Source organism: Ictidomys tridecemlineatus, chromosome 11 (genome assembly GCF_052094955.1).
Source record: "Ictidomys tridecemlineatus isolate mIctTri1 chromosome 11, mIctTri1.hap1, whole genome shotgun sequence".
Classification (NCBI taxonomy): Eukaryota; Metazoa; Chordata; class Mammalia; order Rodentia; family Sciuridae; genus Ictidomys; species Ictidomys tridecemlineatus.
Genome location: NC_135487.1, coordinates 116,946,482 through 116,964,279, shown reverse-complemented (window position 1 = coordinate 116,964,279; position 17,798 = coordinate 116,946,482). Strand labels below are relative to the sequence as shown.

At 41.3% G+C, this 17,798-nt stretch overlaps 1 protein-coding gene and 1 non-coding gene across 2 annotated transcripts; one reads left to right on the top strand and one right to left on the bottom strand.

Moving 5' to 3' along the window:
* The first annotated feature begins 10,940 nt into the window (after nt 1-10,940).
* On the top strand, nt 10,941-14,694 carry LOC101970146 (DNA-directed RNA polymerase II subunit RPB2-like). The gene is given in 5 exon segments (XM_078027156.1): nt 10,941-11,087; nt 11,090-11,589; nt 11,591-11,881; nt 11,883-12,930; nt 13,057-14,694. Coding segments are annotated over 5 exon segments (3,393 nt in total). The 5' UTR covers nt 10,941-10,999; the 3' UTR covers nt 14,523-14,694.
* Nucleotides 14,695-16,684: 1,990 nt separating this feature from the next.
* Nucleotides 16,685-16,756, bottom strand: Trnaa-ugc (transfer RNA alanine (anticodon UGC)). The gene has a single exon. It is a non-coding gene; the product is annotated as a tRNA-Ala (tRNA).
* Nucleotides 16,757-17,798: the final 1,042 nt, after the last annotated feature.

Here is a 17,798-nt window from a genome sequence, read left to right as displayed (position 1 = left end):
ATTTTGCAGCCACTGTGTGGGGTCTGGCACCTGAGGGAGCTGATGCCTGGCAAACCTGGGATGGGCCTGGAATACAGGTCCAGTTAACACATGCTGCACAACAAGGAGTGCACTTAAGTGACCAGCAGAAAATCAAATGTGGAGAGAGGTTTACACAGGGAACAAGTGGTCATGAAAACCCACCCAACTCTATCCCTGCCCCTCCAATTGGCTGCTTGCAGGACAGGCTGGAGGTGAGGTGTCTGGTCATGAATTCAGAAGGGCAGGGACAGGAGAGATTGAGTTTGGAGACTGAACCCAAGACCAGGAAACGTCGGGGTGGGAGGTGACATAGTGGACTTAGAACTGAGTCCACACCACCACAAAAGTGGAATCCAGGGGAGATCCCTGGGTACGGTCTTCCAGAGTGCTCTGGCAATTCCTGGACCCTGAAGGTGCTTGGGTTTAAAATCCCCAGACCAATTGATATTCGGTGAAGAGCCTGGATCCTACATAAACCTAAACCCTGCCTCCAGGAATTCCACCTATAGGATTACCTCTCCCACTCCAGCAAACCAGTGGGTGGAGCATCACGCTCCAGATGACCCCACCTAAATCTACTGAGAATCTGAGAACATTCTGTACTCTAACAGGAAGAATTCTTTAACTTTGCATTGATATTTTTTTTCCTCTCTCTCTCTCTCTCTTTTTCTTTTCTCTGTTTAATTCTGACCTTAATGGTATGTGAACACACTCATATTTTTTTCTCATTTCTAGCATTTTTTTAAAGAGAGAGAGAGAGAGAGAAAGAGAGAGAGATTTTTAATATTTATTTTTTAGTTTTCGGCAGACACAACATCTTTGTATGTGGTGCTGAGGATCGAACCCGGGCCACGCGCATAACCATTACATCCTATGTCATTTCTGTTCTCTCCCTGTTCTCACCTTATGAAATTGTAAACTCTTTTGCAAATGTGCTGTTTTTTTATTGTAGGCAATAACTAATCCCATCATTGCCTTTCATTGTGATGATTAACATTGTTACAGTAGGAACTACTTGGTTTAATTCTGTATATTGTTTGCATCCGTGGTGGTTGTTATTTGTTTCCCCCTAAACAGTGAGGCAATGGCAACCTTCAGGGAAACTCCAAGTCCATGGGGGAGAAACTCTACTGCGTCAGAGCCATATGTTAGATGAGAAGACACACAAACAACATGAAAAAGCAAGGGAACAAATCACCTCAAACAAACCAAGATACTCTAATAACAGAATACCACAGTGGAAGAAATATCAGAGAAGGGGTTTAGAATGTACATAGTTAAACTGATCTGTGAAGTAAAGGAGAGTATAAGAAGTGAAATTAGAGAGAAACTACAGGAAGTAAAATATCACTTCAATAAAGAGATAGAAATTCTGAAAAAAAAACTAGCAGAAATCTTTGAAATGAAGGAATCAATCGACCAAATTAAAAATTTAATTAAAAGCATCACCAACAGACTAGATTACTTGGAAGACAGAGTTTCAGACAATGAAGACAAAATATATTATCTTGGAAACAAAGTTGACCATGAAGAAAAGATGTTAAGAGACCATGGATAGAACTTCCAAGAAATATGGGATAACCCAAAAAGACCTGTGGGAGACCAACCTTGCACATGACTGAGTCGCACTCCCTGTCAGGGTGCTGAGGCGCTCAGTCGAAGAAATGTGGCAGAGCTTTCCCCACCCTTCTTGGGTCTGAGGGTCATGTCTTGTGCATGGGTATGTCTTGCTACAGCCCCATGGGTGGAGCTATGCCCACCTGTTCCTTTGTAATATTACCCCTTGCCCTGTTTGGGATAGAATGTTCCATGGAAACACCTTTTGTGTGTCCCCCCTCTTACTGTGCCCTTCGGTGTGGCCTTCCTAGATGTCGGTCAACCTGCTGACAGCAGACTCAGCCCCTTGAAACCTGACTCTTTGCCTCTTTTGAATGGCTTTTCCTCAATAAAATGTGTCAGCGCATGCTATGTCCCTCTCTCTCTTCCTGCGGACCCTTAAGATCAGAGGAGCCATCCCAATGACCCCTAAGAAAACGGTATTTCTGTCTCTTCTGTGGTTATTTCATGCAGCCCAAGTAGCCCAGTTCAACTGGAGTGACCCCTGAGTGTTTTAGTAATGAATGAAACCCGGCAAAGACCAAATTTACAATTTATTGGGTTAGATGAAGGCTCAGACATATAAACAAAAAGAATGCACAATCTTTTCAATGAAATAATATCAGAAAATTTCCCAAGCCTAAAGAATGCAATGGAAAATCAAATAAAGAAGGCTCATAGGACCCCAAATAGAAAAAATTAAAACAGACTCACACCAAGGCACATTATATGGAAATGCCTAACATACAGAATAAGGACCAAATTTTGCTAGTGAAAAATGACAGGTAATATTTAGAAAGAAAGCATTGTGGATCTCAGATATTTGCTTCTGTCAGACCCTCAAAGCAAGGAGGTCTTGGAATAATATAATACCAACCTCTGCAAGAAATTGGATATAAACCAAGAATTCTATATCCAACAAAATTAAGCTTAAGAACTGATGATGAAATAAAGACCTTTCATGATAAACATGGCTAGAAAGCCTGCACTACCACACATACTCAATCAGATATTTCATGAAGAAGAAGAAATGAAAAAAAAAATGAATACCAGCAAAGGGAGGAACTACACTAAAAGAGCAATGAATAAATGGAGAAATTAATTCAAATTAAAAACTAGAAATAAACCAAAATTACCAGTAATAAAAATTATATCTCAATAATATGTCCTTAACTCATTAATCAAAACATGTAGACTGGCAGATTGGATTATAAAACAAGACCAATATGCTGTCTCCAAGGGACTCATGTCATGAGCAACGACATCCACAGGCAGATGGTGAAAGGGTGGGAAAAATCTATCACTCACATGGATCTTACATACAATGGGGTTTCTGTCCTTATATAAGATAAAGTGGACTTCAAGCCAAAGTCAATTAGAAGGGACAAACAGGACATTTCATACTGCTTAATGGAATTATATATCAACAAGACACAACAATTGTAAATATTTATGCCCCAAACAATGGAGCATCTATGTACATCAAACAAACCCTTCTCAATTTCAAGAAGCAAATAGACCACAACACGATAACACTGGGTGACTTTACCACACCTCTCTCACCACTGGATAGATCCTATTTTGAAAATTTATATTCCAACAAAATAGAAAATCTTGAAAACATTAACAAATTTCTAGAACCATATGACCTATACAAATGGAATCAGGAGGACACATAATCAGATCAGTTTGAAGCAATGAAATGGATGATGCCATACAAAGCTTACCAAGAAAGAAAAAAAAAAAGTCCAGGAGCAGATGGATTCTCAGCTGAGTTCTAAAAGACCTTCACAGAAGAACAAATTCTAATCCTCCTCAAATTATTCTATGAAATAGAAAAATAGAGAACCCTTTCAAACAAATTCTGTTTTGCTAATTATCAACCTGCTAGCAAACCCAGATAAAGACACATCAAGGAAAGAAAACTTCAGACCAATATCCCTGATGAACATAGATGCAAAAATTTTAAATAAAATACTGGCAAATCACATATGGAAACATATTTAAAAGATATTGCACCACGATCAAGTTGGGTTCATCTCAGGGATGCAAGGTTGGTTCAACATTTGGAAATCAATAAATGTAATTCATTATATTGATAGTCTTAAATGCAAGAAGCATAAGATTATCTCAATATAAGCAGAAAAATCTTTTTACAAAATATAGCACCCCTTTATGTTCAGAAAAATTAGAAAAACTAGGGATAATAGGAACATATCTCAACATTGTAAAAGCTATATATCCTAAACCTAAGGCCAACATCATTCCAAATGGAGAAAAATTGGAAGCAGTCTCTCTAAAAACTGGAACAAGATAGGGATGCCCTCTTTCACCACTTCTGTCAACATGGTTCTGGAAACTCTAGCCAGAGCAATTAGAAGAAAGAAATTAAAGGAATACAAATAAGAAAAGAAGAACTCAAACTATCCTTATTTTCTTATGACATGATTCTATATTTAAAAGACTCAAAAATCTCCACCATAAAACTTCTAGAACTCACAAATAAATTCAGCAAAGTAACAGGATATAAAATTAATATCCATAAATCAATTGCATTCTTATACATCAATTGCATTCTTTATATCCATGATGAACCCACTGAAAGAGAAATTAGGAAAATTAGCCCATTCCCAATAGCCTCAAAGAAAATAAAATATTTGGGAATCAATAAATCAAAAGAGGCAAAAGACCTCTACAATAAAAATTGCAGAACACTAAAGAAAGAAATTGAGGAAAACCTTACAAAATGGAAAGATCTCCCTTGTTCTTGGATAGGCACAATTAACATTATCAAAATGGCCATACTACCAAAAGTGCTATACAGATTTAATGTAATTCCTATTAAGGCTCCAATGATGTTCTTCATAGAAATAGAAAAAGCAGTCATGAAATTCATTTGGAAAAATAAAGCCCCAAAATAGCCAAAGCAATTCTTAGGAAGAACAGTAAGCAGCAGGCATCATAATATCAGACCTTAAACTATACTACAGAGCCATAGTAACAAAAATGGCTTGGTATTGGCACCAAAACAGACATGTAACCCAGTGGTACAGAATAGAAGACACAGAGACAAACCAATATAAATTCAGTTATCTCATACTAAACAAAGGCTCCATAAACATGCATTGGATAAAAGACAGCCTATTCAACAAATGGTGCTGGGAAAATGGAAATTCATATATAATAAATGAAATTAGACTCATATATCTCACCCAGAACAAAATTTAACTCAATGTGGACCAAGGATCTAGGCATTAGAGACCCTGTGTCTACTAGAAGAAAAAGTAGGCCCACACTTCCATCATGATGGCTTAGTACCTGAATTCCTCAGCAAGATTCCTAAAGCACAGAAGTAAAATCAAGAATGGGATTGTGTCAAACCAAAAAGCTTCTTCACAGCAATCAAGAATATGAATAGAGAGCCTACATAATGGAAGAAAATCTTTGCCACCTGCACCTAAGATAGAGCATAATCTCCAGGATAGATAAAGAACTCAAAAAACTTAACAGCAAATAAACCAATCAATAAATGGGCAAAGGAACTGAACACACTTGACAGAAGAAGAAATATGATCAGTCAACAAATATACAAAATAAATGTTCAACATCACTAGCGATTAGAGAAATGCAAATGAAAACTCCACTGAGATTTCATCTCACTCCAGTCAGAATGGCAATAATCAAGAATACAAGTAATAATAGATGCAGGCAAGGATGTGGGGAGAAACATCACACATTGCTGGTGAGACTGCAAATTGGTGCAGCCACTCTGGAAGGGAGTATGGAGTTTCTTCAGAAAACTTGGAATGAAATCACCATTTGACCCAGTTATTCCACCCCTTGGAAAATACCCAAAGGATTTAAAATCAGCATACCATAGTTACATGGCCACATCAATGTTCATAGCAGCTCAATTCACAATAGCCAAGCTATGGATCCAACCTAGATGTCCTTCAACAGATGAATGGATCAACAATATGTGGTACATATACACAAAGGAATATTAACTATGAGAAGAATAAAATTATGGCATTTGCCAGTAAACGAATGATACTGAAGACTACTATGCTAAGTGAAATAAGACAATCCCAAAAAAACAAATGCTGAATGTTCTCTCTGATATGCAGATGCTGACTCACAATAGGTGTGGAGTGGGGGAGAGGACATTCATCAGATTGGACAGTGGGGACTGAGAGGAAGAGATGAAGGATGGGGGATGGGAAAGACAGTAAAATGAGCCTGACATAACTTTCCTTTGTTCATATATGAATACACGACTGGTGTAACTCCATACCATGCACAATGACAAGAATGGTCGTTGTATATATTATATGTCAAAACGCATTCTACTGTCATGTATAACTAAAATGAGCAAATAAAAAAATGGAGGGGAAAAAAAGAAAAAAAAAGTGTGTCACATTAGATTGAATAGAGAGAAAGGATGGGAGAGGAGGGGAGGAGTAGGGAAGATAGGAAGGGCAGCAGAATAGAATACACAATATGATTGATGTATGTACATTCCATGTATGTATTATACATCAAAATACATTCTGCTGTCATGTATGACTAAAAAAAATAAAAACAAATCATATGGTTAAAAAAATGGAAGGAAGATGAGCCAGGCACAGTGTCACACACCTGTAATCCCAGCAGCTAGGGAGGCTGAGACAGGAGGATTGCAAGTTCAAAGGCAGCCTCAGCACTTAGTGAGGTTCTGAGTAACTTAGCCTTAGTAAAAATAAAAAGGGCTGGGAACGTGGCTCAGTGGTTAAGTGCCATGAGGTTCATTTCTGGTCCTAAAAATAAAAAAAGGAAAATGAGCTATAATGGTTCATTAGAGGGTCAGCTTTTTTGCTGCTGTGACTAAAGAACCCAACCAGAACAATTGTAAAAGAGGAAAGGTTTATTTGGGGGCTGACAGTTTCAGAGGTCTCAATCCATAGACAGCAGACTCCATTCCTTGAGGTTCAGAGTAAGGCAAGACATCATGACAAAAGAATGTGGCAGAGGGAAGCAGCTCACATTATGATCAGAAAGCAGAGAACAAGGTCTCCACTTGCCAGATACTAATATATACCCAAAGCCACACCCCAATTCCCGCCTCCTCCAGCCACAACCCACCACTTCAGTTACCTCTCAGCTAATCCCTATCAGGTGATTAGTCACTGATTGGGTTACGACTCTCACGGCCCAATCATTTCTCCTCTGAACCTTGTTGCGTCGTCTCACACATGAGCTTTAGGGGACATCTCACATCTAAATTATAACAGGGTGTGAGTAAAGGCTTATAATCATCTCTGAGAATAGGGAGAAGCAGCTCACCAGGAACAAGTACCTGGAGAAGGTACAGCTGAGGCTTGACATGTCACACCTGGAGTGCTGACAGTCAACAGCGCTCAAATCCGTGGCCTCCTCCACCTGCCTACACATCTTCTACAGTGTGGCTTTCGCTCCCACTGCACACCTGGATTTACCCTCTCAAAGTTTTTCACGACCTCCTAAACAGCCAGAGTAATGTAAATACACTTGGTGCTGTATACCAACTTCAGTCCTTATTTGTTTTGCAAACATGAACTTGCTTGGCTTATCGGAGCCTGGGTGTTTCCATCTGTGAAACCAGGACAGTAACTGCCTGGTTTCTCAGAGTCCCTATGAAGACAAAAATAAGTTTAGTCTGTGGCCAGCGCAGACAGTATGAACGGTTCTGCCACATGGGAAAATCCTCAGGGTGTTTAAATTAAAGACAGAGACTTCAATTACCTTTAAACCAGCTCCAGGATGGCTCCTCAAACCCCCAGCTTCAAGCTACCCAGGAAAATAGCGAGGTTTACTGAGGAGGCTAGTGAGAGAGAGAGAACACACCAGGGAGAGGGCTTTTATTGGGGAACAGAAAATTCAAGGGAAAATCCCATCCAATGAAGGTCAAGAGGGGCAGTGTTCCAAGGTCAGATGATTGGATCTTCAAGGGCAGTGGTGAGGCTCGCCTCCATGCAGGCCAGCCCTTGGCCCACGAAGGGTGGGGAAAGCTCTAACACCTAGTGTCTGAGCGCCTCACACCCAGCGGGGGTGGTAACTCAATCACGTGCAAGGATGGCCTCCCACATATTCGCCCTTCTTTCTTTGAAAAGCAGGTCATGATTTACTTTCTCGAGCCCCCAAATTCTTGCTTTGAAGACTTGCTATCCTATAATTACAACACAAAAAAGAATTAACAGCAAAGAGAGCAATGCAAAGATGTTCCAGGCCGAGAGAGTTTAAGAATGTTTCCGAGGTTAAAGGCATTTAATTCTTTTAGTATTTGATTAGCTAAGGAAGAGGGATCCGAAAAATCAGCTCTATTATTTTGAATATCTTGAATATGATGATGGAGCTCCAAAAGATCCAAGCTTTGAGGGATGGAAATGTGGAGACTGGCTTCCCTGATCCAGAAGCAGGTGGATCCCCATCTCTGCTCAGCAGAGGAGCACAGCTTTGGGAGTGGGCGGTACCCAATGGGAGTGGGCTGCCCCTTGTAACATTACCCCTCTGCCTTATATGGATGGAATGTTCTTTCAAACAGCCTCCCCCAATAAAACCTGGGTTTGAGGCGTGCCCCTCTCTCTTTCTTGCCTGCCTCGGGAGCTGGGTCAGAGGAACCATCACAGAACCCAAAGAAAAATGGCATTTTCTCTTTGCGTGATTATTTTGTGCCAGCCCTGTTCACCTGGAATGACCCTGACTGATTTAGTCATGTGTCCTGCTCCAGCTTCCTTGGGCAGGCCTGGCTCTCCAAGAAACCCCACTTTCATGCTGAAGATTGATGGTGCTGGTGAACTTGTTGAGAGCCAACTGCAGGAGAGTTGGGAGATGGGTGGGTTTGCCTCAGGTGGAACTGGGGGCGCTTTCCTGTGAGTTAAGGGAGGCACTAAGGGACTATCGCAGCAGCTGCAGAAGCTCCTTTTGCTTCAGGGAACTCCCACCTTCTCTCCCTCAACAGGTTGCTCCACCATGGTCCACTTTGAGAAAAAAGAAACTGAATTCAGGAAAGTCGCAAAAACCTTGGCTATCTGGTAAGTCCCCTGGTGTGCATACTGAGATCCTTGATTCCACACATTTGGTTGAAGCCAGATTTAAAGATAGGTAGTTAGGTAAATCAGGTCTGATATCAAGTACCATAAAGAAAACGGAGACCATTATGGAGAATGGAGTCCAGGAAACCAGAACAACACCTGTGGAAATTGAAATGTTAATGTCCCCAAGCCCAGAACCCATCCTAAAGAACTGTTAATGAAGTAGCTCCCAGCAAACTGGGAGGTGCTAATCAAACCACCCCTGCCCTTCCTGCCCAGATTACTCCTCTGCCATATGGTCCGCCTATCTCCCACCTTTTGGCCTTCCCACATGTGTTCTATCACTTCGAGATAAAGGGAAACAAAGGACAGGAGTGTGGGAGGACTAATAGAAGACCTTAGATATAAAAAAAAGGAAGACCACCCCTTCTTCCTCCAGGAGGAAGTCTTTTCTGCTGTCCTTTAATAAAGCCTTCCACTTTCCACTCTCCACTTGCCTTGGTGTGCTTCTCTGGTGTTATACTTCAGCATTCGGGGAAGCAAGGAGTCGTCACTGGTAAACAGCGGTAACATGGTTACTCTTTGTGGGAATGTCTGGTTCCTGATATGCTCGAATTCGGGACTCCCAAAAGACCACCAGAGACCAGCAAAGAGGTGTTTATTGCAAGCAACTGGTGACGCTGAGAGGCCCCAAGCCCAGGGTTTGCAGCAGTTTTATACACTCTTTGGGGAAGGCAGGGACCCCACATACATCATAGCATCTCTTAGCAAATCATCACACACCGCAGGAAAATCAAACAACAACTCTTAACATTGATTAGCACAATCACTGGTGGGAACAAGTTGGGTAGGGGTGATTGGTTAGTACAAGAGGGGGATTCATTTGAACTGATTGGTTTAAGCCACAAGGGGTGTATGTACTGAACTACATGGTTTCCCAACATGTTATCAACCACCATAAACTACTGGGGGGTCATCTGGCATCCCAGGTATTTTCCATGTCTCATGCTGATTGGAGGTTGCTAGGGGGGTTGCTATGGGTCCTCACCTAGCCTGAGTCAGGGCCACCTGGCTCTGCAGATCTCTCCGGTTATTTGTAGATAAACAACTCAGCAGGGTGGGTATGTGCCTAGCAGTGCTTTGTGGGTCTTTCCAAGGACAAGGGTCATGCCCCCTTCTTTGGACAGGCTTTGCTCTGAGGTAGAAGCTGATTTTTCACCCTCTTTCGGGAGGATATTTCTGGTGCCACTGGCATAGGAGCCCAGGTGAAGGAGGACTCAAGAACCTAGGGATATTTACTCCCTTCTGGTATGATCTAGGTTCTAGGTTCTCATTTGTTTGTTGGCCTTGGGTTTGGGAAATCCCTCTGATTGTCTGTGTTTTTGTTTTGTTTGTATCTGTTACTGCCCCTTTCAAGACATAGCCGATACTACATTGACCCTATAGGTAGTCTCATGAGAAAGGTCTTGGTTGGTCTGTTTTAAAGATTTCCAACTCTTGGCCATGGTTTGGAGGCTCCTCTCTGGTTGTCTCTCTGTGTGTCTTTTTTACAATCTTGCAATTAGAGTTGGTCTGTCAGAGGTAAAGCAAGTTGAAGAAAAGGGCCACCTATAGGTATAAGCCTGTCTGGGGTGTTTTACTGTAATAATCTGAATAGCTTTTTGAAATAGTTTTTTAATAGCTTTCTGGATTATTATACAAATCTTGCATTTGGAGTTGGTGTCAGGAGCTGCCACATAGGAGCTGAGCGCCACCTAGCTGCGAGCAATGGAAATGTGGAGACTGGCTTCCCTCACCAGGAAGCAGGTGGATCCCAACTTTGATCAGCAGATTGGGAGTGGGCATTACCCAATGGGAGTGGCTGCCTTCTTGTTCCTTTGTAATACTACCCCTGACCTTTTTTGTAGAGAACATTCCATGGAACCTCCCTTTGTCAGTCCCCCTATATAAGAATAAAGAATTCAGGTGATGCTATCTCTTTCCAAGGGACCCCTAAGGTCGAGAGCCATCACAGAACACAAAGAAAAAGGTATTTTCTGTCTGTCTGTGTATAATTTATTTTGTGCCAACCCAAATTCACCTGGAGTGACACTGACTGATTTAGTTGCATGTCATGGCAAGTTGGTCTGTCAAAGGTAGAATAAGTGGAAGAAATTTGTATGTACAGGTCTGTCTGTTTTAAAGGTTCCTATCTGTTAGCCCGGGTTTTGGTGATCCTCTCTTGTCTGTTTTTTGAATCTTACTAACCCTTTAAGACATGGGCTATGGACTGGTGGCTGTTGTGTGCCTATCTTTGATTTCTCGAGTTAGGAGCTCCAAAGCCTTCTGCCAATATGTATGACGCAGACGAGAATATGCAATATGATGAGGATGATGATGAAATCACCCCAGATTTATGGCAAGAAGCATGCTGGATTGTAATCAGCCAAGGTATTTGTTAAAGTTTGAACAAATTTACCTCTCCAAGCCTACCCATTGGAAAAGAGATGGTGCTCCTTCACCAATGATGCCAAATGAGGCCAGATTAAGAAATCTCATGTATTCTGCTCCACTTTATGTTGACATAACAAAAACAGTCATTAAAGAAGGTGAAGAACAACTTCAGACTCAGCATCAGAAAACTTTTATAGGAAAAATTCCAATTATGTTGCGTTCAACTTACTGCCTATTGAATGGCTTAACAGATCGTAATCTTTGTGAGTTAAATGAATGCCCTTTGGATCCTGGTGGCTATTTTATTATTAATGGAGCTGAAAAGGTTCTGATTGCCCAAGAGAAAATGGCAACAAACACAGTTTATGTGTTTGCCAAAAAGGATTCTAAATATGCCTACACAGGAGAGTGTAGGTCATGTCTGGAGAATTCTTTCCGACCTATCAGTACTATATGGGTTAGCATGCTGGCAAGAAGAGGGCAGGGTGCAAAAAAAGAGTGCTATTGGTCAGCGCATCTTGGCAACTCTACCATATATCAAGCAAGAAGTTCCCATCATTATTGTGTTTAGAGCATTAGGTTTTGTGTCTGATAGAGATATCCTAGAACATATTATTTATGATTTTGAAGATCCAGAAATGATGGAAATGGTTAAACCTTCTCTTGATGAAGCTTTTGTCATTCAAGAACAGAATGTTGCATTAAATTTCATTGGTTCAAGAGGAGCAAAGCCTGGCATTACTAAAGAGAAAAGAATTAAGTATGCAAAAGAAGTTTTACAAAAAAGAAATGCTTCCTCATGTTGGTGTTAGTGATTTTTGTGAGACCAAAAAAGCATATTTCTTGGGATATATGGTTCATAGGTTACTTCTGGCAGCTTTGGGTAGAAGAGAACTAGATGACAGAGGTCACTATGGAAACAAAAGATTGGATCTTGCTGGGCCACTACTTGCATTCTTATTTAGAGGTATGTTTAAGAATTTACTAAAAGAAGTACGAATCTATGCACAAAAGTTTATTGATCGAGGAAAGGACTTTAACTTGGAGTTGGCTATTAAAACGCGGATAATATCTGATGGCTTAAAATATTCTTTAGCTACTGGAAACTGGGATGACCAAAAGAAAGCTCATCAAGCCAGAGCTGGAGTATCTCGGTTATTAAACCGCCTGGCTTTTGCATCTACTCTTTCTCATCTGCGCCGTTTAAATTCTCCTATTGGTAGAGATGGCAAGCTAGCAAAATCAAGACAGTTGCATAATACATTGTGGGGAATTGTTTGTCCTGCTGAGACTCCAGAGGGCCATGCTGTAGGACTTGTGAAGAATTTAGCACTGATGGCTTATATTTCAGTTGGATCTCAACCTTCTCCAATTCTGGAATTTTTAGAAGAATGGAGTATGGAAAATTTAGAAGAAATTTCTCCTGCAGCTATTGCTGATGCGACTAAGATTTTTGTTAATGGCTGCTGGGTTGGAATACAGAAAGATCCTGAACAACTTATGAACAGCCTAAGGAAATTACGGCGTCAGATGGACATCATTGTGTCTGAAGTTTCTATGATCAGAGATATTCGAGAGTGGGAGATTCGGATCTATACCGATGCAGGCTGTATTTGTAGACCACTTCTGATTGTGGAAAAACAAAAGCTACTTTTAAAGAAGAGACATATTGACCAATTGAAAGAGAGAGAATATAACAACTACAGTTGGCAGAATCTTGTGGCCAGCAGGGTAGCAGAATATATAGATACTCTAGAAGAAGAAACAGTGATGCTTGCAATGACCTCAGATGATTTACAGGAGAAAGAAGTTGCTTATTGGGGCTGGGCATGTGGCTCAAGCAGTAGCGCGCTCGCCTGCCATGCGTGCGGCCCGGGTTCGATCCTCAGCACCACATACAAACAAGGATGTTGTGTCCGCCGAAAACTAAATAAATAAATATTTAAAAAAAAAGAAGTTGCTTATTGTTCCACATATACTCATTGTGAGATTCATCCATCAATGATTCTTGGTGTTTGTGCATCTATTATTCCCTTTCCTGACCATAACCAATCCCCTAGAAACACATACCAGTCTGCTACGGGTAAGCAGGCTATGGGAGTGTATATCACCAACTTCCATGTACGTATGGACACATTGGCCCATGTTTTTTATTATCCTCAAAAACCACTTGTGACTACACGGTCTATGGAATATCTTCGATTTAGAGAGTTGCCAGCAGGTATCAACTCAATTGTGGCCATTGCATCATACGCTGGATATATTCAAGAAGACTCTGTTATCATGAATCGTTCAGCTGTAGACTGAGGCTTTTTCAGGTCTGTTTTCTATCGCTCATACAAAGAACAGGAGTCTAAAAAAGGATTTGATCAAGAAGAGGTTTTTGAGAAGCCTACACATGAAACATGCCAAGGTATGAGGCATGCCATTTATGACAAGCTGGATGACGATGGTTTGATAGCTCCAGGAGTTCGTGAATCTGGAGATGATGTTACTATAGGCAAAACAGTCACCTTGCCTGAAAATGAAGATGAATTGGAGAGCACCAATAGGCACTATACCAAGAGAGACTGTAGCACTTTCCTTAGAACCAGCGAGACAGGCATTGTGGATCAGGTTATGGTAACTCTCAACCAGGAAGGATATAAGTTTTGTAAAATAAGGGTACGCTCTGTTAGAATTCCACAAATTGGAGACAAATTTGCTAGTCGACATGGTCAGAAGGGTACCTGTGGTATTCAGTATAGTCAAGAGGATATGCCTTTTACCTGTGAAGGTACTACCCCTGATATCATCATAAATCCCCACGCCATTCCCTCTCGTATGACTATTGGTCACTTGATTGAATGTCTTCAAGGGAAGGTATCAGCTAACAAGGGTGAAATTGGTGATGCCACTCCATTTAATGATGCTATTAATGTACAGAAGATTTCTAATCTTTTGTCTGATTATGGCTACCATCTCAGAGGAAATGAGGTCCTCTACAATGGGTTCACTGGTCAAAAAATCACATCACAAATTTTTATTGGCCCGACTTACTACCAGCGTTTGAAACATATGGTGGATGACAAAATTCATTCTCGTGCTAGGGGACCTATTCAGATCCTAAATAGACAGCCCATGAAGGGGAGATCTCATGATGGTGGCCTGCGTTTTGGAGAAATGGAACGAGATTGTCAGACTGCCCATGGTGCGGCCCAGTTTTTAAGAGAAAGATTGTTTGAGGCATCAGATCCATATCAGGTTCATGTTTGCAATCTTTGTGGAATAATGGCAATTGCTAACACCAGGACCCATACATATGAATGCAGGGGCTGCCACAATAAAACCCAGATTTCTTTGGTGCGAATACCTTATGCGAGCAAGCTGTTATTTCAGGAACTTATGTCTATGAGTATTACACCTCGAATGATGAGTGTTTAAATCTTTTAAAGGATTCTCAACCACATTGTTGTAAATGTCCATGTCTTGCTGGGCACAGTGGTACAGGACTGTAATCACAGCAATGTGGGAGGCTGAGGCAGGAGGATGGCAAGTTCAAGGCCAGCCTCAACAATTTAGCTAGACCGTATCTATCTACAAATAAATAAATAAATGAATAAAAAGACTGAGGATGTAGCTCAATGTTGGAGCACCCCTGGATTTTATCCACAGTACAAAAAACAACAACAACAAAAAAAAAAACCTGTTTTACTTCTATGATATGGCTTTAGAAAATGACAATGTATTGAGTTGCGATAGAAAGCATTTTATTTGTTTTGTTTAATGATATGCATGATTTTCTTCTGTAAATAGACAATAAAGTTTTCTAGATAGTCTTGAAAAAAAAAAGACATGGGCTATGCTGCATTGATCTTACCTGTAGTCTCTTGAGCAAAAAAAGTCTTGGCTGCAGGAGCCACCAATAGTGAAACTCTTGTCTAAGAGAAAGATGGTTTAATATAACACAATCTGGCCTTTTAGTGGTTTTCCTGGATCATTATTACAATCTTGAAGTTGACCTGTCAAAGACAAAATATATAAAAGATTTTATATGTACAAGGCATTGATGCAGCTGCATGCTAAGGGGTCTGAACACTCAGGAACTAAGTTGAAGGGTGCCAAAAGGCACTGCCTCTGGTGGGAAAGGATAGCAGGACACCAGAAGAAAGCGTTGAAAAAAAGATTTAAATCTTTTGAACCCGGTGCTGGCACTCCCAGCACTGTTTCTCAGCCTGGCCCCAGGCAGCAGCAGACCATCTCACTGGGGATCAGAGACACTACCAATAAGCTGGGGGGTGAGGGGAAAGCTCCCAGAAAAGCTGCCTGGGCAGTAGAAAAATATTCAAAAGAGAACCTGGCCTCTGCCCTGCCTTCCAGCCCCTTTAGCCCCTGGAGGGTAGAGTTTGTGGCAGTAGATTCCTGACCTGGGGACAGAAATAGTCTCCCCTGTGGGAGGCCACCTGCCCATGAGCCAAGAATCCCTTCTCAGCCTTGAGCAAAGAGGGTGTTGGTCTGGCATTGCAAGCCGCGTGCTGAGTGAAGCAAGTGGCCTTCACCTTTGCTCAGCAAAGAAGTTTGCTTCAGCTCTGGACTTGAGTGTTACCCAATAGAATTGGTCAACCCTCCTTGAAACTTTATCCCCTGCCTTATTTAGTGTAGAATATTCTATTGAAAAATCCTTCGCTGTCCTTTCCCTATAAATAAAGTGATTCCATGTGCACCCGCTCTCTTGCCTTCCAGAATGGAAGAAGACACTCAGAATGCTGTCCTGCACTCGATATAAAAGTTACTTCTTAGCTTAATGTTGCAGCCAGCTCTTTTGAACCCAGTTCATCTTGTCAGCATAGGTCACTGGTGAGACTCCTCTTTTAAGATCTGACAGGACATCCCATTCAGCAGGGACTAGCCATCTCTGGGGCAAAGCAATTCTTCCTATAATAGTATCCCATCAAACTAAATGCCTGGGGAGACTGGCAGAATGAACAACTGCACCCAGAAAACAGTGCTGGGAGTGCCAGAAACTAAGGCCAACCCAGGTTTTGTAGGCAGCCTCTGCAAAAGGATTCTAAAGGAAGCCCAAGGAAAAGGATAGAAAGGTCCTCCTGTCTCAATATGCCTATTATAAGAAAAAGGCCCAAATTGACAGTGAGGAACTCACTTAAAGTGGATGGCATCCTTATAATGATAACAGACACGGTTCAGGCTCAAAAATATCCTGTGTTCCAACCCCTTAAATGTAACCTGGGAGAAAAAAAGATTAAGGAACAGTTTCTGTACACCCTGATTGCCCAACCCTTTCCTGGGATGGAATTGGTTGTGTAAATTGAACACACAGGTAACATTTGTGGGAAGCCATCCATGAAATGCATGAGGACCTTATTCAGGGTTGTAGCCAGAGAGGGGATAGGCCTGGCATTGAGAACTTCCCATGGCACTCCCACTGAGACCGACCACCCGATGCAGGTGACTTTCCCTTCTGGTCTGCTAGAAAGGTCCCATGAACCCATTAGGAACTGAGCAGCCTACTTGCCCCCATCTCAATCCCTAAGCCCTCGAGTCTGTTCTTTTCTCCAGGACTTTTTTTTTTTTTTTTTTTTTTTTTTTGGTGGTGCTGGGGATTGAACCCAGGGCCTTGTGCATGCAAAGCAAGCACTCTACCAACTGAGCTACATCCCTAGCCCCCTGCCCCCCCACCTCTAACCTGTTTTAGTGATGTTTTCCAATACAAATACACCACACACGGGCTCCTTTCATGGTTAGAAGCTAGACCCGTCTGATCAGCTTCCCATCCTGCCCTTGCTTTTGAAGCCACTTCTGTGTTCTGTGGTTATTTCACTGTTGTATTTTTCTTATCTTTTATTTCTTACGTAGCCCATTCCACTGAAGGGGAACCCCATTCTCTTATCTGTGAGGGATGTGAGTGGTAAACATTCATAAGGATTATTTCAGAATATAATTTTTTTATTTGTTCTATTTATACATGACAGTAGAATGTATTTTGACATATTATATAAACATGAAGTATAACTTCCCATTTTTGTGGTTGTACATGATGTGGTCATGCATTCATTCTTGAACATAGGAAAGTTATGTCTGATTCACTCTACTGTCTTTCCTATTCTCATCCCACATCCCTTCCCCCCACTCCACCCTGTCCAATCCAGTGAAACTCCCCTTCTCCCCTGCCCCACATTGTGAGTCAACATGAACATATCAGAGAGAACATTCAGCCTTTGGTTTGGGGGATTTTCTTATTTCACTTAGCACGGTAGTCTCAAGTTCCATCCATCCAAATGCAGTAATTCCATCCAAATGCAGTAATTTCTTTCTTTATGGCTGAGTAATATTCCATTGTGTATATATATATATACCACATTTTCTTTATCCATTCATCTGTTGAAGGGCACATAGCTTGATTCTATAGTTTAGCTATTGTGAATTGAGCTGCTATAATCATTGATGTGACTGCAGCACTATCAAGGAATGGGATAACTGGGTCAAATGATGTTCCATTCCAAGTTTTCTGAGGATTCTCCATACTGCTTTCCAGAGTGGTTGCACTAATTTGCAGTCCTACCAGAAATGTATGAGGGTACCTTTTTCTCCATGTCCTCATTAACATTTCTTGTTACTCGTATTCTGATAATTTCCATTCTGACTGGAGTAAGATGAAATCTTGGTGTAGTTTTAATTTGCATTTATCCAATTGCTAGAAAT